General features: G+C 40.6%; 6 protein-coding genes across 6 annotated transcripts; 4 read left to right on the top strand and 2 right to left on the bottom strand.

Moving 5' to 3' along the window:
* Positions 1–271: 271 nt before the first annotated feature.
* BCR41DRAFT_387143 (hypothetical protein) lies at positions 272–3,179 on the top strand. The gene is made up of 7 exons (XM_022027866.1): positions 272–414; positions 722–840; positions 886–1,063; positions 1,545–1,860; positions 2,253–2,493; positions 2,583–3,011; positions 3,113–3,179. Exons 1-6 carry the CDS (start codon positions 315–317, stop codon positions 2,712–2,714), a joined length of 1,086 nt encoding a protein of 361 aa, XP_021880720.1. The 5' UTR covers positions 272–314; the 3' UTR covers positions 2,715–3,011; positions 3,113–3,179.
* Positions 3,180–7,767: 4,588 nt separating this feature from the next.
* On the top strand, positions 7,768–8,802 carry BCR41DRAFT_422817 (hypothetical protein; the record flags this gene model as incomplete). The annotated part of the gene is made up of 3 exons (XM_022030207.1): positions 7,768–8,269; positions 8,375–8,430; positions 8,708–8,802. The coding sequence occupies exons 1-3, from the start codon at positions 7,869–7,871 to the stop codon at positions 8,800–8,802; spliced, it is 552 nt and encodes a 183-aa protein (XP_021880721.1). The 5' UTR covers positions 7,768–7,868.
* On the bottom strand, positions 8,708–10,626 carry BCR41DRAFT_92058 (hypothetical protein). Its single transcript, XM_022031083.1, has 3 exons — positions 10,369–10,626; positions 9,961–10,285; positions 8,708–9,691 (listed from the first exon to the last, which is right to left on the bottom strand). Exons 1-3 carry the CDS (start codon positions 10,405–10,407, stop codon positions 9,027–9,029), a joined length of 1,029 nt encoding a protein of 342 aa, XP_021880722.1. The 5' UTR covers positions 10,408–10,626; the 3' UTR covers positions 8,708–9,026.
* Positions 10,627–13,003: 2,377 nt separating this feature from the next.
* On the top strand, positions 13,004–15,335 carry BCR41DRAFT_422819 (snare associated Golgi protein-domain-containing protein). The gene is made up of 4 exons (XM_022030208.1): positions 13,004–13,759; positions 13,851–13,933; positions 14,076–14,251; positions 14,369–15,335. Exons 1-4 carry the CDS (start codon positions 13,320–13,322, stop codon positions 15,308–15,310), a joined length of 1,641 nt encoding a protein of 546 aa, XP_021880723.1. The 5' UTR covers positions 13,004–13,319; the 3' UTR covers positions 15,311–15,335.
* Positions 15,336–15,397: 62 nt separating this feature from the next.
* BCR41DRAFT_381209 (hypothetical protein) lies at positions 15,398–17,993 on the bottom strand. The gene is made up of 7 exons (XM_022027297.1): positions 17,628–17,993; positions 17,439–17,485; positions 17,278–17,296; positions 17,025–17,116; positions 16,761–16,902; positions 16,189–16,665; positions 15,398–16,101 (listed from the first exon to the last, which is right to left on the bottom strand). Exons 1-7 carry the CDS (start codon positions 17,791–17,793, stop codon positions 15,518–15,520), a joined length of 1,527 nt encoding a protein of 508 aa, XP_021880724.1. The 5' UTR covers positions 17,794–17,993; the 3' UTR covers positions 15,398–15,517.
* Positions 17,994–19,158: 1,165 nt separating this feature from the next.
* On the top strand, positions 19,159–20,252 carry BCR41DRAFT_397107 (hypothetical protein; the record flags this gene model as incomplete). Its single annotated transcript, XM_022028865.1, has 3 exons — positions 19,159–19,431; positions 19,572–19,643; positions 19,755–20,252. 3 exons carry the CDS (start codon positions 19,159–19,161, stop codon positions 20,250–20,252), a joined length of 843 nt encoding a protein of 280 aa, XP_021880725.1.
* Between the last annotated feature and the right edge of the window lie 128 nt (positions 20,253–20,380).

A 20,380-nucleotide genomic window follows, 5' to 3' on the forward strand; every position in this document is an offset into this window, starting at 1 on the left:
GTATATTAATAGTTCTCGGTATATTAATGCTACATGCTGTTGAGGGCATCAATCTCGCCAGAATCATCCCCTCTCACATCAATTCATGCCAGACGGATGAAAGATTAGGAGGAAAAGGTCCTTGATGTCTGGGATATCCACGCTTGTTTATAGTCTCACCAAAAGTTCTGTGCCTTGCGTTCATAGGCGGTTAATCGCAGTTTGGTTTTCGTATACCCCTTGAAGAACGTAAGCAAAAATGCCTTTATGTTTTATATTTGATGCTCATCAATTTACCCTTTTTACTTGTCCGAAGGTAGAATGACGCCTAGCCAATGGATGCTATTGCAAGTGTGTCCACAGGTCCTTGGAGAAGTTCATTGAGGAAACTCGGTTCCATCCAGGACAGATTTATTCCTAGCGCTCTTCACAAAAGTAGCAGAATTACTTGGTGGAGTTGGCTTTAATTGCCTTGACAAGCTCCTGCAAGATTGGTTCGACAATCTAATCAGGGTCCTTTCGGAGTGGCATCAAAGCAACTCTATGTTTTTGGTTGTTTTGAACGAGGCGCAGGATATTTGGAGGGGAGGCTAAATACCAGTGTATTAACAACAACGACACTAAGCGACCAATATTATCAGCATTCTTTCATGGATTGGAGGGCTTATCAGAGGATTTACCACGAATTTGCATAGTTCCTTGCGGGATAGGCTTTTGTATTTATGATCCTGCTTGGGTTAAGAGAACTGGCAAAGCTTCAAGGAATATCGAGAAGTTCTCGATGACTTGAGGTTCAAGAGTGCAGTATCGTTTCCTAGATGGGATAATCAAGCAAAAGTCCGGACATACTTCAAGACACTCGTGCGATATTTGGAGAAATAAAGTTACTCAAGCTCTGCATCAAAGCGGAGAGGCCATTATAATGATCAAGCAATCGAGATGCTATATGCTTGGTCCTGTGGTCGTCTCCGTCCAATGATCACTATAATAGAAAACCTCATTGGACGTGCCGATGCAGGCCTTTGGAAGCAAGAAATCAAGGGCCTAGTGTGGTCGCTCACTGATCCAGGATATAAAGAATCTGGTAACCTATGCCATGAGTAATCTAGAATTCTGAAGCGTATTAACAAAGGGGATGCAGGAATTAAAACCAGTGTCGACATCAGGAAAACCTTCGGTCGAGCCGTAAAGAATGAATAGATTACTATATAGTAAAGACTTGATATTGGAGTACAATGAACCTGTTCCGGTCGAGGTTTCGTTTGCTTGAATTGTCGTTAATCAAAGGAAGAAGGAGTTTACAATTATTGTTGAGCCAATAGCATTTATAGCAGCAATTAACTTGTTTGAAGTGGATGACCCTGGATTGGTTAAATTGGTTAATAGTGTGTTGCTAGACGCCCCTACGTCTGGCACAAAGGGCACACATTTTGAGTATTTCAGTCCCGCTTTGTTTAATTTCAATCTTCCAGAATTATAACAATGAACGAATTCTTGGATACTCACTGTAACAAAGACTCAATACATGAATCCAAGTTAATCTCGCTCTTTTTTGTTTCCAAAAGAGAACCCATCTGGACCAGATATCGTCTTTGTACTAGAATCGGAGGGTAAATATTATCCTGATTCCGTACAGTCAAAATCGGCGATAAGGTCAAGAATTAAGGATGCTTACAATACAACTTGCCATAATTGCATCAAAGAACACCTCTCATCACCGTCTTCTCTCGGCTTTTGCTCGAATGGCATATCCTTGTTGCTGTTGTTTAGGCCTTACTTATCACGCTGCCTTATCATGTTGTCTTATCACGAACAGGGTGATTATTCGCTAGCTAAAGTCAAAGAAGTTCCTACCATCAAAGACAAACGAATAGAAACGACGTACTCAATATTAGCTTGTTGAACTTCCTTGAAAGTGCAAGGGAGTCCTTCAAGAAGTCAGAATTGACTCGAGTTGTGGAGGATGAGGGAGAAGGAAGCAAGCCCAAAGAACCACAGGCAAGGAGGACATCAAGTGAATTGTCGATAAAGCTACAGCTATGGAAAATAAGGAAGAGCTGAGCAAACCCAGCGGATCAAATAAAAGAAAAAGTGTAAGCGGAGGACGACAAGCCCAATAGGTCAAGCAGGGATAAGGGACCAAGGAAAAAGTAGCGATCGCTTCTTTTACTTCTTTTTACTCGCCATTGTTTATGACAATGACACAGACACAGTTTTGTAATATAGCACTAATAGATAAATTAAAATATCGCTATTCAATAAACCTGAGCAAGGAGAAGTGAGCACACCAAGCGAATTGCCGCAGCTGCATCATCGGAATTTTCTCAAGCAAGTGGCAAGTTGTTTCTATTGTCTATTCCTATCTTTCCACCCATAAGTTTTGTGTTGAGGCCCGACAAGCCATTCCAAGTCACATCAGAGGAGCATCCGATCAAGCAAGCATCATTCAAGGAGATGATTGATAATGTTTACTGGATCATGCTTGAAGAGAAACCGATCAAACCTCGGAGAAAAGTGACAATATCACATTCCTCCGTTCCATGGTCCCAGGCGACATACACGTCAAGCTTAAAGTTTAGGAGCTCGTTATCAACAACGATCAGAATGTTAAGGCAACACCTAGATATTTAAAACATGCGGGACAATGTGTCATAAAAACTCGCATCAATACCGCATATGCAGGAGGACCGCCGAGGCTCGAGCATGAAGAAAAGAGTCGAATGTCAATCAAGTGAAAGGAATTTTGTCTTGTAATGAAAATACCATATCTATTGAGTATCCTTTACAATCGTTCATCCTTTATGAACGAAGCCATCACTATCCACTTGCCCTTTTGACAAACGGATGGCGCTTTTTAATCGGTCCTACACACACACCCAAATCACTAGCCTCATTTTTACCAATCATCTCTTGTTTCCATCATCTGCAATGCCATCTATTATTCTAACATTTTATTATTCTAACATTTGATCTACTCCACAATTCTCGTTTCCATCTCTCTGACCTTATTAAGCACACTATCTTAATTAAAGGTAATTAATTGATTAATTAGAGCATGATGACTCTTTTTACGCGAAATATACCATTCTTTTTTCTCATTCCTCGTTCGTTCTCAATCAAATCAATATCCTAGTCTGGACTTTGAAAAAAAAAAAGACATTTTCTGCGGCGAGAATGGCAGAAAAAAAGAGCCTTTCCTGCGACGTGTTTTCGACTTGGAAACTTTTTCAAATTTAAAAAAAGAGACCTCCAGCCAAAATGTCAAGTTTGGTCCCCAGCCTGAGAGAAGTCCCCTTAGATACTCAAGTTAGCCAAATATGCGACACCCTTAAACAAAAAATAAAAGTTATTTCCATACAAGTCGTGTGGGTCATGTGGGTCATGTGGGCCAAATTATATATGGAAGTTCACTCTAACCTGTCTCTAAGTCATATGGGAAAACCAGTTCTCATATATAAAAGTCATTTAAATGAACCTCAATCCAAACCAAACTTTGGATAATGTCAAAAGACACTAATATAAAGCGATCTAGGGTAGTAATTGAAGTTTCTGAAGAAATTGAGTATCCGTAGTGACATAAAAACCGACTTTGGAAACCAAGTGTAGCTTGGTAGACACTTGTTTAAAAAATGTTTCGTTGAAATTAGTAAAAAAAGCAGAGCTCTATGATAAAACCTTCAAACTTCACCATATTCTCAGATTTAAAGGACATGTCAATGCTGAATCCAATTGTGGTATTTTTACAGCGACTTAGTTTACAAAAATAACCATCCTTACTGTTTAAAGATGGAGGAGAGACTATAAATTCCAGAAATTACTCTATTTAGAGAGTTCAATGGGCATATTCTTGACAACCGCATTGCTAGTTCCTTGAAGTGCATATACATGACTTATAGATATAGCTTTTGGGTACCAGAATCTATATTTTGCAATGTGTATCGCCATTACTGACAGAGTAATATTACTTTTGAACGAAAGAAGATGTACGTAATCTTGATTATTTTCAATGTACAAGTTCTTTGAATGGAGGTATCTTACTGAAGACTTAACCGATTCTTTTCAACTTTTTTTTAAATCGTACCAATGGATCTTACCTACAAAATATATGGTTTTCAGTCTTGTAGATACTCTATATCAACAGAAAATGGATTTCTTTTTTCATCATTCTGTATAAAAATAAAAAAAAAGAAATCCTGATTTCTGATTGGCTATTTCAATTGTGCTCTCTTTGATTGAATTGGATTGAATAGTTTTTTGATCAAATATATACATGTAAATATTTTTTTTTATTGGCGCTGCCGTTTTTGGTTCCCAGATGTATTTATCGTTCTTTGTAAAGAACAAAACCGTTCAACTATATCACTTAATTCCCTTGCTGCGTCGGAACTTCTCACAATGCTATCTGAATCATGGAGACTCTTTTTGAGTATCACCAAAGATTCAGTAACCGCATCAGCAATCCTCTCCGCCTCAGCAACCTCCTCTGCTTCAGCATCCTCTACCTCCAACAGAGCATCACTCATGCTGGGGTTAACATTCCCTTCCAGGCCATCTTGAAAACTCTGGATCATAGCATGTCTATCAGGGACCCTCTCAAGGACATCATGTATGATGCGGAGTGGTGGGTCTGGGTTATCCTTATGAACTTGATGCAAAAGATACATATGTCTGCATGGGCGCTGAGAATACATAAAGTACTGACAGTTACATCTTGAGATAGTTTCATTCGTGGCAACCACGAAATAATATCCGCCAGATACGGAGAACGAGCGCACACAGTAAACGGTTCGGTCTCCCACTTGCTGCTCGTGAACAATGCGCTGTGGAAGGTCTTCTAGACCATCTAGAAATTTTCTTTGGTGAAAGTCATCTCTCTCGCCTTTTAAATGTTGCCCATAGCGTCGCACAGTCTGCCTTGCCATCATTTGGTAAAACTCATCTACATCATGAGTTAAGATATAAACCAATCTATCTCCCCTGCAGTTTGTATAACCTCGTAAGAAGTGCGACTTAAGGTGGTTGTGCCAGGACTCGACGTAATTGTTAGTATCCATCCCGGCATAAAACTTTCCCATACGATAACATTTCATCCACCTTCTCCTTCGGTCTTCACTGAGGTAGCGTTCTCTAAAATAATTCCAGACTTTGCCCTCATTATGATCCTGCCATTTCAACTCGAATTCTGAAATAAGAGTCTCAGCTCGCGTACGGTTTGGATCAAACAAAATTCTACGGAGCTCTCCCATCGCTTCCTCCCTCAACTCCTTAGCTGCCTTGTCTTGCGTTGCACAGATAACATTTCGAAGCTTGGCGCCCCAAGCTTTCATAACATGCCATAGACATAAATGAACTGTGACTGAGTCTCCAAACGCCAATCGGATTGCTTTGTATTCTGCTCGAGCATCATCAGTGGTGATGTATTCAGGAGAGCCAATGTTTTCTCTGATATGTTTCAACCATTTTCCCAACGGTACATGGCTATGATCGTTCGTAAGCAAGAAGGCAACTGGGATAGCACTCAGACTTTGTGGGTTCCGCACAATTATGGTGTAAAGCTCGTGTTTAGAGCGTTTTGTTCCATGCGTTGAATCTAGCCCAATGTGTTTAAAATTGGATCCATAAACTGATTTCTGGAACGGCGACATAAACCCATATGCAAATCTTGCATGATTTACCCCGTCTATTACGATGTGGTAGTCGAGCCTGAATACAGTGAAGCCCTTGTCCTTTAGTTTGTCCATCCAGAGCCTCATCGAGACTAAGTCATTCTTTTCAAGCTGACTCTGCCCAGTTGAATATTTATAATAAATATTGTACACATCCTCATACTTCAGGACATGGCCACGCTGCAAAGACCCTCTTTGGTGTCGCGAGAATGCCTGGCTGCCAGACAGGTTTATCCTTGTCAGAATCTTTCTTGTACAGAGACCTAAACGGACAAGGTTTCGAATTCGCGATTTTGTTTCTTCTGTCACTCTGAGATGTTGAAGGTCCTCGAGACTGGCAAGAGTATGCCCAGTGTGCTTGTAGTAATATATCACACGCAGCTGGTTCCTTTCTCCTCTACTTGCGAACTCTTCCATATTGGGTTTTACGTCATGAACAATTAGTCTGGCTTTACAGCCTACTTTCTTGGTCGGTTTATAAACATTGCGGGTTTTCTTGGCTGGCCTCTCAAGTAGTTGATCTTGGTCAGTAATCTTTTTTTTGCGTGGGGCGCCTGCACAGTGGCAGAAATAAAGTTGAAATGAACGCAGTTTGCCTTTGCTATCATTGTCGTTGGTGACTTCAGAGTCTTCATTGTCTTCATTTCTACCATTTATCTCAGAGTTGCCTTTATTCCAAATAAAAAAGTGATCGCTGCCATCTCGGTCCTTCCACAGTTCAAAGTCTCTTTTGACCACATAGAATACGTGCGGCAAATAATCGTAGTCCTGTTTCTTAATCCTGAGGCCATCAACAATATCCCTAATCTTAGCCTCTGGGACCATCGACTCAATCCAAGAGTATTCTTGTAGCTGCGCAGACACAATTGTGGAAGCCAGACTGACTGCACGAGCCTCCTTATCTTGACTCAACCTCGATATATCCTCTATTTCTTCTACGTTATTTTCAGATGGCGCCTCAACGAAAGTTTTCTTAAGAGATTCTGTTGCGAGGTCATTCCCGGAGGTGTTGTCTTCACCGGATGGTTCAACTGGCCCCCACACTATTTCTGGCTCGGAATCTGACACATCCGAAGAATAGTCTTCACCATCATCACAGTCGTGCTCTTCAGGATCCGTATCAACGTCGGTAGCTTCATCATGATCGTAGAATTCGAAGCCTGGCTCAAGGACCTCTTCAGTTGCATCCTCATCGTTACTCGAGGCAACTAAGGTATCAGTAGTGAGGACCTATAACTTGCATTAAGAAAAATAATTAATTATAAGCTAATGAACTAATCGAAATAGCTAGCATGTTCGTGATATTTATAAATACCATTGTGGAAAGGACGGCTAATATTATCTATCTCAGAGAGAAGGAAGACAGTTAGAAATGAAGTAGGCTAATTTGAATTTACGCGTTTTTTTTTTTTTTTTTTTTTTTTTTAAAAAAAAGTAAAAAGGTTACCTGGGACAAGAGATGGACTACAGAAACACGAGAAGGGCCTGAATGGAGTCTGCAGGAGAGCTATCCTGACATAAATAAAATGGGTAATGAGCGATGGAAGAGGATTAAATGGCGATGGTGATTCGGAAGTATCAACTGGCAGAAAGGGATGGATTTAGCAAAAAGCCTACTACGTCACCTCATTAAAAGTTATAATTAAAAAATACCACTACGTAACTTGAGTATCTAAGGATATTCAAAGGACGAGCCTAGAGAAAGGGAATCGATATCGAACAACTTAATGGTCTATTCATATAGTGATAGTTGATGATGTGTTTCGGCTGAAGGCTCTGGTGTAAGGGATTGGGATAGTTGTTTTTGGCGCTCAACGCGCCTACTTTCGCCAACTATCTTTGATGGATTAAACTCTTGTGTCAGAGCGAGGCTATAACTATGACAATATTAAACATCAAGTCCGGGGGTGAGTAATGAAATGGGAAGAGTGGTGAGGGTAAAGCAGTAAATAAAAGAAGGGTAAAGCTCTATCTGAGAGCGTGAGAAAAAAAGCAGAATGGTGGTTGTTCCATTGTGCGATTGTCAGCTCAAAAAGAAGGCATGATTTACCCATGGAAAAAATCCACGCAAGGGACACGCAAGAATATTTTGCATTTTTTTTTTTTTTATTGATCTTTTTTCTTCCTCTTTTCCTTCCTCTTTTCTTCGTTCCCTCAATACCGATACCACTATCTTACCTTTTTACCTTTTTTCTTAAATCCTCTTTTCCTCCGGTTTCTATAATGGCAACTAATAACTATGGCGCCACCAGTGCTGCTGCATCACAACCCCACCAAGACGAGGAATCTCAAGCGTTGTTGAACAACAGACCTCAGAGTAACGTCAACACCGAAGCAAATGACACGTTCTATGGCCGTACGTTTGTCCATGTTACCACTCATCGCAAGCGTTACTTTGCTTTATGGCTCTTGGCTGCTATCGCTGCCATCTCAACCGTTCTTGCACTGCATTTCTATCACAAGTCAAAGGAACATCATGGCGGTCACGATCTGCAGTATCCAGTGAATGACCTTGCAAAGAGCGTCAACAACAATGACAACCTCTTCAGTCGCCCACCCCGCTGTGAATCCGACAGGTCATACCCTATTGCCATCCTACTATCTGTCTTCCTTGGATATCTTGCGTAAGAAAAAAAAAAAGAAAAAGAAAGGAAAGGAAAGGAAAGGAAGAAAACAGGAACGATTGAAGCTAACCGCCATGTTCTTTTCTTTATAAAAAAAAATGCTAGTGTTGATCGCTTTTACCTTGGCTACATCATCTCATCTTTGCTCAAGTTTATTACTGGTGAGTTTCATTCTCTGTAAAACCATCAAAAGGGCAGAACTCAGGAGTGAACACATCTCATGATTTTTGCATTACTGCCTTTTTTTTTTTTTTTTTTTTTTTTTTTTTTCAAGCATGTGTCCACTTTTCACTTCCGCATACTGAAAAAAAAAAAATACTCCGCGCGGGACGATTCTGGAAATCACAGCCTTTTTTTTTTTTTTTTTTTTTTTTTCAATTACAGTTACTAAAAACAAACCTGATTTTCTCTTCTTTTGAACTGCAATGATTGTTCTAGCTGGAGGATTTGGTATCTGGTACATTATCGATATTATCCTCATCATTATTGGTGGCCTGCCCGATCATAATGGTTGCCGCCTTGTTGCTCCTTAAAAAAAAAAAAAAAAAAAAAAAGAAGCAGCCAAGGCTTGCATATGCCTACTATTGTCCACTATAGCTCTTTTATTCCTCATTTTCGCATTGAACAATTCTCGTGTAAATAAAAAAGATGAATTAGCAAAATAAAATAATAAGCTGCATCTTGGGCTTAATCTAATCTCCGAAGCATTATCGCGTATCATTTTTCGTATTATTTTTATTATTATTATTTTTCCTTTTTACAGATCTTCATCAGAATCCACCTCCATCACCTCAGCTCTGCTTATGCGGTTATCGATAGTTTTGGTACAGTCTCCCAACAATTTAGCTGGAGCGTAAAGTACTTTGTCTTCCTTCTTGCCGCTCTGCTTGCCCTTGTCTTCATCTCCATTAAGAGCAACTGTTTGGTCCGATGATCCTGTTACCCAATTCAAATCCATACCCGTGAGACTAGTTAGTGATCCATTTAAGTCCTTCATCAGAGATTTTACTGCAACTTTTGTGCCATCTGTATCCACTTTGGCATCTTGCCGCTCGGTCTCCAAGTCTAAAAGAACTTTTTGTGTCTCAGGGAGGATCTTCATTAGATTATTGATAAGCACCTGTCGCTTCTGACTCTTGCTCAGCTCTTGTTTCGATACACCATTAACGTTATTTCGTTCCATCGCTGCGTGATGGAGCTGCGCCATGCCTTCCTTCTCAAGTTCCACTGCAAGTAATTTGCGATGCATCCGAATGGCTTCCATATACCGTGAGTGACTGACATAATACATGATCAAAAATTCTTGAGCAACTTCCCGAGTGAGGCCTGGATGTGTATCGCAATATCGGATAAATATCTGTTCTTCCCTCTCATTCATCGTCAATAACGACAGTGACTGAATTGCTTTCCTGTTTGGTTTATCTGCGTTTTACAAGTAATAATATATTAGGTTATTCACCAATGATATCATATAGCATTCCATTCCATTATTTTGCCATGATCAGCACACATTTTAAGCCAAAAAAAAAATAAAAATAAAAATAAAAATAAAAATAAAAATAAAAATAAAAATAAAAATAAAAATAAAAATAAAAATAAAAATAAAAATAAAAATAAAAATAAAAATAAAAATAAAAATAAAAATAAAAATAAAAAAAATAAAAAAAAATAAAAAAAAATAAAGCACTTACTAAGGAAAGTATAATCAAGCAGCTGTACAAACAAATATCCATCTTTTTCTGCAGAGACATCTAGAACCATGTGCGCGTCATCACTTGCATCCTCTTCGGGATTCAAACGGGTTACTGATCGCTGGAAATAAAAAGCCTCTGTGAAATCAGTATCCAGCAAAATCTTCATTTTGAGGTCGATAAACCGTTCTGAAGTCAAATTAAGATTGGCTGCGACAAGAAATTGCCTTGCCAACTGAGGAGATCCATGTAGACTGATAGCCTCGACCACATCCTCGATCCAGTCTACTGTCAATCCTGGCCGAGAAAGATAAAAAACAGCATTCTACATTGATATAAAAACCAATAGTTCGATGAGTTATTATCTAGGCGGGCAAACTGATGCCACACAAGAAGGGTTTTTTGTACCTTGAACTCAAAGTTATCAAGCGACCAGAACCCGTTCATAAGATCAACAAATTTAGGAGGGATCCTGTACTCTTTCAAGAATTGTTCACTTGCTTCGCCATGTTGATTCTTCAAAAGATAATAAGCTAAGCAGTTCCGGTTGTCAGAGTTGAGATCGCCACTGAAATAGATATTGGTCCACAGATTACGTTGTTGAGCGTGATTCCTTGGAGGATAGAGCACGCCGGCTAGGTTAAAATAAGCGTCATAAGCTCATTTCAATAAGTATTAAACATAGACTACAAAGTCAAAAAAAAAAAAAAAAAAAAAAAAAAACAATCAAAAAGTAGCACATGAAGAGATTATGTCGTCGTACTTTCCAGTTCCACGAATTCAAGAAGCCGATCATAAAAAAGCTTTCCACCTAATTGCTTCCGTCGCTCTACAATCTCTGCTAGCCCAGACTCCGTATAGTTGAATCTAACGTTTTCATCAAAGAAGGATCCGTATGCAGGCGCTAGGTCTTGATGTGCTGTCTCCTGATTATCTTCGCCCTCAGTCCGTTCGGTTTCTTTGCGATTCCACTCGATATCAGCTGTATGGACATGGTTGACCATTTTGCTTAGGTACAAAACCACTAGTTCGTATGAATTAGTTTGTGGGCTGATGTCTAAAAGTGTTCCACCTTCCGTTGCTAGCATCTGCACATGGTCCAAATGTCTAACTTCCTTTTCGTAAATCTCTACTGTCGTCAGCTCCGATCTAAGGGGAGCATCCCCAATCTGAATTGAAAATGCACATTGAATGCGGAGTCCATTAATGTCTTCTGAGACTGCTATGGCTAAAGTCTTGCCTCCAATCACAGCCTCTCCTCCTAGTAATTGTGGCTCAACATGTCCCAGTAAGCGGTATTCAGATCGTTGTGCACGAAGGTAATAGATAGTCACTGTAGGACATCCACGATGGCTTTCAGCATCCTTTATATTCTGAGAATGTCCCTGGCCAACAACTAAGATGTCTAATGCCTCATCCTTGGTAGGCTCAAGTGTGATACTGGTGATAGGTAGTTTTTTTGAACGAAGGTCTTTGAGTGCCATAAGCACCTGAGGCTTCTCGTGTGCTCCATGATAATTAATGACATAGGCGTTAGCATCTGACATGCCTGCAACAATGACCGGAATGGATCTCGTGTTTTTGTTGGAAAGTGTGGCGAGTGATGTAACCTAAAGCAATACCAAAGCAAAGTTAAGTATATATTAGGCTTTTTTATTATGGTTATGGCTTAAAAGTCTGAAAGTTTGTTAGCAATGTACAACGTCCTTACAAATGCGTCTGTTGGGTTGTTGAGGGCGATTTGATGCTCTGCTTCCTATTATTCGGTCGGGTACGGCGTTAATATACCTTCACTTTAATGGCATTTTCTTGGGGAACATGTAGCAGCGTTGACAATTCAAAGAAATTTCCTACCTTGGCACAATTGACTTGTCCAGCCGATGACATAGTAAATTTGTAAAGCGTAACCCAACCGCTACGGTGTCCTAGGATCAAGAGTTGTCTCCTATTGTTTCGAACGGATACTCGGCTCTGTATATCGTTGCTATATTCATGTTCATTGTCCTGTTCCTCTTCGTCCTCGTCCGGTTCAAACGGCGATGAGCCGGTCTCGCTAATATTCTGGTTATCTCTCTGCAGCAAGGACGATGATGATGATGATCGGGAGGACCAAGATCCGTATTTTGAGATTAGTGGCCGGTAGAGAGGAGATGAAGCATATGTAAATGATGAAGGAAACATAGGAGACGTGGGAGACGTGGGAGACGTAGGGGAAGTAGGAGAAGAAGGGGATTTGGTCAATGGGGTCTTCCCCCAATGTTTTACTAAACGATGTCTCACCATGATTGCCTGCTGGGCCATGACTGTTACGGCGGTCAAGAGTCGTGGCGGCGAGACGAGCATTTGAAGGTGGAGTGTCAACAAGTTCCAAATAAAAACATGGTCTCTTTCCCCATGCATCTCTCGCGCTACGAATATTAATACATGAAACTCGCCAACGTAGGCATCCTGTACATTGACGAAATAGATCTATGATGCGATTTCATCGACGAAAGAGTCAATGTTGATAGAGATCAGATAAGCGGCTCCCCACTCAGTGGTAACACCCCTGTTTGGTAATTAATCACGGAATAGCCCTTTAGAGAGAAATATATATAATACACATACATCATTGTCCTTCAATTGCTCTCCGAAATGTCGCTTGACTTCGTTGGCGGAAAGTGAGGCATAGACCTTTTCTTGACAAGTAAAGATGTCGCGGACTTCAATGAAGGTTGAATCAAATCTATAGAACCATAGAGCATCCGCGGTCTTTGCGCCGACGAATGCAGCTCCATGGAAATGTTCAGGATAAAACTCGTGCGTCACGGGCCTGAAATCCGTGACGAGTGCCATAATTGATATGCGATCTGTCCGAAGGTAAGATGCTGATGCGCGTTTTATTTAGATGCATGAAATGAAGCATTCAGCTGTAGCGACTTTGACTCTCAAGCCACCTGGAAGCCAAAGCACGTGGGGGGCTCGTTAAGAATAGTCGTTTTGTCTCGCGTGTTTAAAGTTTAATGGCCAAAAAAAAAAAAAAAGCAGTGCTTGCATGCTTGTGCTCTGCGCGTTTGTTCCTGGTTCGTCTGGACTCCCTTTATTTTCCTTAGTTTATCCTTCAATTTTTTTTTGTCATCTCTCGTTCTCTTTCCTTCATTTCTCTCTTCATTTCAATTGTTCTCTCTCCATTCTTTCCATCCTTAAAGCTTCAGAGCTATTTACTTTAACGCACTTGCTAGTTTACGATAATTTATATGATTATCTCCCCTCATAAAGTACACTTGCTTAACCTTCTTGTTTTTCCGGCCTATTAGTTTGTTCACAAAATAACCACAAAGATAAAAGCAAGAAGGGAGGGATAGAGATTGAGTGTTAGAATGAGCACAGTTTTTCTACCCACTACTACAGTAACTGCCACAACTGGAGACGAAGACGGCGAACCTATCAGTTCCTCCAGCGCAACAGCAACGCACCACCATCATAGTCACCTTCGACATGGTTCCTCAGCCTCACTCAGTTCCCTCATATCCTTTTCTTCACCTTCAAGCCCGTCAGCGTCAAGATTAGAAGCCAAGGAAACAGCCGCCTCATCACATTTATCAGGACCGCAATCGATCCCTATCCGACTCATCCAATATGTGATTTCAATTCTTCTCCAGATCAGAGGAAAGTTACCTATAGCATTACGTCCATGGTTCTGGGTGGGCCTTTGGTTGATCTTCGCGGTCTTTGGCCTTGCTATTTTTGTAGGATTCCATACACTAATATTTCAGCTCTTAGAAAGTATTGCAACATTCATCAAAGGCCTTGGACGAGCGTAAGGAACAAACCATACGCCTTACACTATCCATTTCCTCAATTCTTTTTCATCAAGAGCTAATCATTTATTTTGTCCTTGAATTTATTAGCGGTCCTTTAATTATAATGCTTGGGCTGTTTCTGACGGCATTTCCACCCATTTTCGGTTACTCATCTCTTGTAACCATGTCTGGTAAGCCAGAAGTGGGGAAAACTACAGCCTTTATGTTGGCACACACACAATGCAGCAAACACTTTTTTTTTTTTTTTTTTTTTTGTCTTGGCATGAAGTTGAAAAGCCAATTGTAATCTAAAGCCACGTAATATAAAAATAGGATATGTCTACGGGTTTGCTTTTGGTTTATTCATCGCATATACATCTGCGCTTCTTGGCTCTGTTGCTTGCTTTTACTTATGCAGACGCTGGTTTAAGGTTCAAGTCAGGACGCTTATGGCCAAGAAACAGGGCATGAAATCTGTTGTTAAAGCAGTCGAGAAGCGAGGATTTAAAGTAAAGTAAAAAAAGAAAAAAAGCAATGACATTGGTACCATTTAATGCTCTACCTTCCAAAGCAACTCAATAGTCAATCCAAAAACTTTTTTTTTTTTTTTTTTATTTTTTGGATAGCTAATGCTCTTAATCCGTCTGGCGCCATATCCTTTCAACGTTATGAATGCTCTACTCTCTGCGACCCATATCCCTCTCTCAACTTACACATTTGCTACAGCACTCTCGCTTACAAAGTTGGCGCTTCATATCTATATCGGATCTACATTATCATCACTCGCCACAGTACCACCTTCAACAACTACCCCAGCCACAGATACTGAGCAACAACAATCACAAGAAGATGAGGCCCTAGTTGATACAAATCAACATGGGCAAAGTCTGAAGATCTTGATTATGCTAATAAGCATGGCATTAGGTATCGGGGTTGGGGCCTATGTTTGGATCGTAGCAAAACGTGAGATCGCAGCAAATGAAGGGATTAGGATCGAGCGGAGAAGGAAAAAAAGACAAAGCCTTCGTCAGAGTCGCGCGTCCATGAGAGCTTCTCCTGAAACAAGGATCCCTGCTGCTAGACGTGGATCTGCCAGGGTAGGAAGCCATCTCTTGCCAAGGAGTAGTTCCTCAGGAGGATTAGATTTGTTGGGTATTGATTTAGGGTCTAATGGAGCGATAGGTCAAGGAAGATTATCTGATTTTGTGGGTAATGGAACTCTGCACATATATACGGAAGAGGATGAAGGGAAGGAAGATCAGGCTCTTGTTGGTGGCACAGATTCCTATGCCCATACTCAACGTGTATCACGTTCGTCCACAGGGAGTCAAATGGAATACGGATCTGATTCTTACGGCTCTGATAATTTGAACGATGAAGACGACGACGATATGAGCGATGTAGAGCGCGGCATGGATGATGAAGATTTACTTATCTGTAATAGCACCGAGATGAGCATCAGAAACTCATTTCAATACAATCGCCATCCACAGACAATACGGAGAACGGAATTAGAAACCATGGATTGGTTCGCACTGAATGGTCTCGATATTAGTGACCGCGGCTGATGAAGTGACCTAAGTTATATAAACCATTACTTATACTTTAATTGTAATCATTAAAAAAAAAAAAAAAAAAAAAAAAAAAAAAAAAAAGCTGAAAGTCAAGAAGTGCTATGCTAAAGTCTATGGTCATCTTTATTAACCCCTATTGGGCACATCCACAACTAATGAAAGCCAACACAATCCAGCCCTTGCGGACCCCGATTTTTCTTCTTAGTCCTTCTTCTTGTCATCTTTGTTATCACCATTGTCATTATTCTTTATATCATCAGGGTGCAGCTTATGATGCAATTCATCCTTCAGCTTCTCAAATGTTGACTTAAAGAATCCTCCCGATGACGATTCATCCTTACTTGAGCTAGAAGAGCTTGATGTAGATGACGAAGATGTTGTGCTGTTGGGGTAGGTTATTTCCGCAAACTTCTCTAAAATCTCACGCTGAGCTTTGGACAATGTTTTTGGAAGCGCCACTTTAAGTGTTACAAATTGGTCTCCTTTGTCGCTCCTGTTCAATCTTTGAATACCGCGTTTGGCAAGTCGGCTCACGTCGTTAGGCTGTGTTCCAGATGGGATCTTGAGGTCAACATCGCCATCGACTGTAGAGATTTTGACTGTTCCTCCCAAGGCGGCGGTTGTGAAAGGAATGGTCGTCTCGGTATATACATCAGCCCCTTGACGCTTGAAGAAAGGCGAGGGCTTTACCCTTAGACGGACAAACAAGTCTCCTGCTTTGCCTTCACCATGGATAGGTGCATTGCCCTTTCCGCTCAAACGAATACGAACTCCCTCATCAGCACCTAAAATTGAAATAGGGTTAAAAAAAATTACTAACAAAAAAAAAAAACTTCATGCAATATCCCATTAAAAAACGAAATAAACGGTACCTGCAGGAATATGAACATCCACATTCTCATGAACACGGACGCGACCAACGCCCCCACAAGTTAAGCACTCCTTGCCCTTCTGCAGCACAGTACCTACACCACCACATGCCTGACATGGTGCTGACATATGGAATCCTTGGAGTGAAATCTTTTGCTGACCTGTTCCTTGGCAAACTTTACAGGTGTCAGGCGCTTTGCCGCTCTTAGTTCCAAAACCATGACAGGGTTCACATGTCCTGATCGGGTCAATCATCACCTTCTTTGATGATCCCTTAACAGCCTCCATGAAATCAACCACCAACGGTATCTCGAGATCTTCACCTACACTCGTGAATCCAGATGATCTAGCTCCACGAGGCCCACCAAATCCTCCGCCGAAAAAATCAAACACTTCTTCAAAATTGCCAAAGCCTGCAGCGCCTGGGAAGCCGCCTGGGAAGCCACCAGGGAATCCGCCGGCTCCTTGTGCTGAATTACCTAAGTGTGAAGCGAAAAATAAGGAGACATATTCGTCAGCACTTTAACAATCTGAATTAATGGAAAAACGATGGCTCTACAGGGAGAACTCTTACCACCGAAGCCGGCATGGCCGAACTCATCGTATTGCGCCTTCTTCTGCTCGTCTGATAAGATTTCGTATGCTTCTTGGATCTGTACAAATTTTTCACGTGCTGCTGGATCTTTGTTGGTGTCTGGATGATATTGTTTGGCGAGCTGATTGGTAAGAGGATATTAGAACCTTGGATGCTTCTGATCAATCAATATGGGTAATTTTTTTTTTTTTTTTTTTTTTTTTTTTTTAAAAAAAAAAAACATAATTAAATAAAAAGCTATACCTGATAATATGCCTTCTTGATCTCTGCCTGAGTAGCGTTCTTCTTGACCCCAAGAAGGGCATAAGGGTCCTGTTGACTAGCCGACGTGGGAGCTAAAATATATTATTGATCAGCAATGTCAAAGTCTACAGTGTGAGTCATAATAGCCAGAACCTCATAATCAGAATTACGAACCAGCATACTGATTGAAGTCTATCCTGGTTACTATTGGATGCTCCAATGATTCAATGCTCTGTCATAGGGGTTATAGTACCTGAGGCATGGAAGTTACGCTAAGAGGTTTTACAAAGATTACAGAAAAGCGATGATGAATGAGTTGGGGTAATCAAATTAAACCTTGCAAGATCGGAGCGAGGCAGCATTGATCATAGGGCAAAAACCTCGATACGGACACACAGAGAAAGAAGCTCGTACCTGCTGACTGAACACGGAAGGAGCACATCCTACAGCTTGCCCATATCCTATTATAATTTCGCAGTAAGTTGACAAGATGAAGAGTTAGCCGGATCGAGCAATAGGTTCTCCATGTTCCTAAGACATAGATCGATATCGAAAAAAGAAACACTGATCTACAATCGCGGAGAACAGAGTCGGGCACCGCACCTTTAAGGAAGTTGCCAGTCTGGATACCATTGGTAACCAAGCGTTTTGGACCAAGAACTGAGAATGCTCTAGGGACTCCGAGGGAAACGGCAGGAGCAGTAGCTTGGATCCTGGCTGATTGAGAAGTGCAACGAGACCCAATGCGAAGAACCGATGTAGCTGACATGCCGTTGTAAATCCTAATGTGCGTTTTATTTTCCAATAATTGAAAGGGAAAAGAAAAATGTGGCTCAAGCGAAGCAGAGTGTTTTATAAAAAATAAAAAATAAAAAAAAAAGTTGCACTCCGTGGACAAGGACAATGAACAAAATAGAAAACTTTGCTGCGTTCTTTCCTACATGTACACACTTTTCCCGAGCCCTTTATTCTTTTTTCTTTTTTATTCCACCAGTTCTTCCGAGTAAGGAAACTTAAGGTGGGCCCTTCTTCGCCGTGTGGTGGCTTAGCTAATATGATCCATCAACTTGTCCATTTAATATATATTTTTAATTTAAAGGGATTGAATTGATTGAGCGGCTGATTGATTTACGATGAATTCATATTCTTTACGAAAATATAACTTTATCAACAAAATATAAAATACACGAATGCTCTAATGCTCTTAATGCTATAGTCAACGGAGTCAAACGACTCTTGTCCACAATTGATCAGTGGATGAATGCCTTTCCCACGAGATTACTGACGCCTGTGTATCAATGTCACCATCAATGTCTTTTATGTCTGTACCACTGGGCATTTTTAAACACGTATTTTTTTATTTTTCACTTTCATTCTTGATCGATTGGCCAAAGTATATTACTAACAGGTCGGAGCATAGCCATTAAAAACAAAAGAAAAGAAGCATGATCTTCGACTAACAAGAACGGCAAGAACGAGCGACATGGCCAATAGTTCGAGTTCGAGCTTCTTAAAATATAAGCTACGTCTTGCATGCACCGGACAAAAGCATAAGTAAGAAGCTAATTAGTGATTAACACTGCCACTAAGACAAGTTCTAGAGACAAGCAAGGAAAAAAAGAAAAGAAAAAAAGAAAAGTTGGGTTACTTGGTTGAAGAAGTGGAATCATCATGGCGAAGACAATAAAAAAAGAAAGAAAAAGAAAAAGACAGAGAAGACATTTGCACACGAGCACAAGTCTCAAATTCAAGCTCTGAGCCTTTTCAATTTTTGTGTGTTTATTAGTCTTCAAGAGATGATTTGGGATTCTGAACTTGTCTCCAGAGCCCCCACCCATCTTACACCCCAGCCCAGCATTTCCCTTTTTCTTTTTACACTTTCCTGTGTTGGAAGGCATCCAACCTGCATACATTCCCACTCCAAAACTGGCTCTCTCTCTCTATTAAACAAACTCATACACCACCCCCTGTTCCTGTTGCACCACTCCAAAACACGCTTGGCTCTTTTTTTTTTTTTTTTTTTTTTTTTTTTTGCTCTTTCTTTTTCTTTCCCTGTACACTCCATTTAGCATTTTGTTTTTCCACTTTATTTTATTTTATTTTTTTTGTCTGAATTCGCATTGACTTCCTCGCCATGGTGGACTTTGGCCTCTTCGCAGGTGCCATACAACTGGCAACCATCATCAACGAAATAGCCAGAGCAGCGCAGGCTAATAAAGTCAGTTGCATGGCCATGAACCATCGGATCCAGACAGCCAATGAGATCATAAAAGTTGCCTTTGAACAACATAAAGTCAATCCAAAAAGTCTTGTCATATCCGAGAGTGCATTCAAAACATATTTTCAATTACTGGAACGAATGCGCGACTTTGTGGCCGAAATTAGCAAGCGAAAGACCTTCTCCAAGGTAAAAGATATAGTTCCAGAGATATACTCTTCTTTTTTTTTTTTTTTTTTTTTTTTTTTTTTAGCCTCTGGCGCACTGGCTGCGAGCTATTTCTGTTCGCTGAAGAGAGTCCTAAAAAAATGGCTTTATTTCTCAAATAGTTATTCTATGCACTGAGATTTCGGGACGAGTTCGATGCGTTGCTGCGAGATTTTGACAGTTGTGTTTTGGATGTGAGTATCGGAAGCTTCAATGATTGTCCTTACCTTTATTTTCAAAAAAAAAAAAAAAAAAAAAAAAAAACAAACGTCTAATCAATTGTGCTATGCTATGCTCCCTTGTAGTTAAACCTTGGCATTGCTTTGCGGACACAATCGCAACTTGAAAAGGATAGGAGTGCACTAGAAGAAGACATGACGGAACTACGGACTTTTCGGAAGGAGCTTCAGAGCGGTATTGATTGCTTGGGGGGTCAACTCATGGGCATCCGTCAGATGATCGCGACCAATAGGCCCATGGACGATATCTTAGCACTGGTAGAGATCGATTATAAACAAATTACAGACATCACTCCAGGGGAAACACGCCATGGACGAACGTTCCCAGTCCATAAGAAAGCATGGCTCGCACAAGAGGTTGCAGAGAAGCCATTAGGATTCTTTGGTTCACAGGATATGCTTGATATGCTCAAGAACGAAATCGCCATTCTCAAAAAGCTCGATCGTTGCAACTATATTACAAAATTCATGGGCATTACTAACAGAAATAACAACATCAGTATTATCATGGAATGGCTACCCGGTGGCGATCTTGCAACTGCTCTTGCTTCAGTAAGTTACTAACTAATAATAATAATAATGGTAGTTGTAGAACGCTCATATACCGCAATGGAGCACGTGGCTAACTGTTACTGCATGATCAATTCGTTTTTACACTTTAATGTATGAAGGGCGACATGGATTGGGAGCAG

Source organism: Lobosporangium transversale (genome assembly GCF_002105155.1).
Source record: "Lobosporangium transversale strain NRRL 3116 chromosome Unknown BCR41scaffold_22, whole genome shotgun sequence".
NCBI lineage: Eukaryota > Fungi > Mortierellomycota > Mortierellomycetes > Mortierellales > Mortierellaceae > Lobosporangium > Lobosporangium transversale.

Bases quoted from the DNA above. Each gene is read 5' to 3' on its own strand.
- BCR41DRAFT_92058 (XM_022031083.1), bottom strand. From the start codon at position 10,407: ATGAACGGGTTCTGGTCGCTTGATAACTTTGAGTTCAAG. The intron at 10,286-10,368 runs GTACAAAAAACC...ATATCAATGTAG, and splicing joins TTGATAACTTTGAGTTCAAG to AATGCTGTTTTTTATCTTTC. The intron at 9,692-9,960 runs GTAAGTGCTTTA...TGTAAAACGCAG, and splicing joins GCTTGATTATACTTTCCTTA to ATAAACCAAACAGGAAAGCA.
- BCR41DRAFT_422819 (XM_022030208.1), top strand. From the start codon at position 13,320: ATGAGCACAGTTTTTCTACCCACTACTACAGTAACTGCCACAACTGGA. The intron at 13,760-13,850 runs GTAAGGAACAAA...TGAATTTATTAG, and splicing joins ATCAAAGGCCTTGGACGAGC to CGGTCCTTTAATTATAATGC. The intron at 14,252-14,368 runs GTAAAGTAAAAA...TTTTTTGGATAG, and splicing joins TCGAGAAGCGAGGATTTAAA to CTAATGCTCTTAATCCGTCT.
- BCR41DRAFT_381209 (XM_022027297.1), bottom strand. From the start codon at position 17,793: ATGTCAGCTACATCGGTTCTTCGCATTGGGTCTCGTTGCACTTCTCAA. The intron at 17,486-17,627 runs GTGCGGTGCCCG...AAATTATAATAG, and splicing joins GACTGGCAACTTCCTTAAAG to GATATGGGCAAGCTGTAGGA. The intron at 16,903-17,024 runs GTATAGCTTTTT...CTTACCAATCAG, and splicing joins TCAAGAAGGCATATTATCAG to CTCGCCAAACAATATCATCC.
- BCR41DRAFT_387143 (XM_022027866.1), top strand. From the start codon at position 315: ATGGATGCTATTGCAAGTGTGTCCACAGGTCCTTGGAGAAGTTCATTG. The intron at 841-885 runs GTGCGATATTTG...TCTGCATCAAAG, and splicing joins GGACATACTTCAAGACACTC to CGGAGAGGCCATTATAATGA. The intron at 2,494-2,582 runs GTGACAATATCA...AACAACGATCAG, and splicing joins CGATCAAACCTCGGAGAAAA to AATGTTAAGGCAACACCTAG.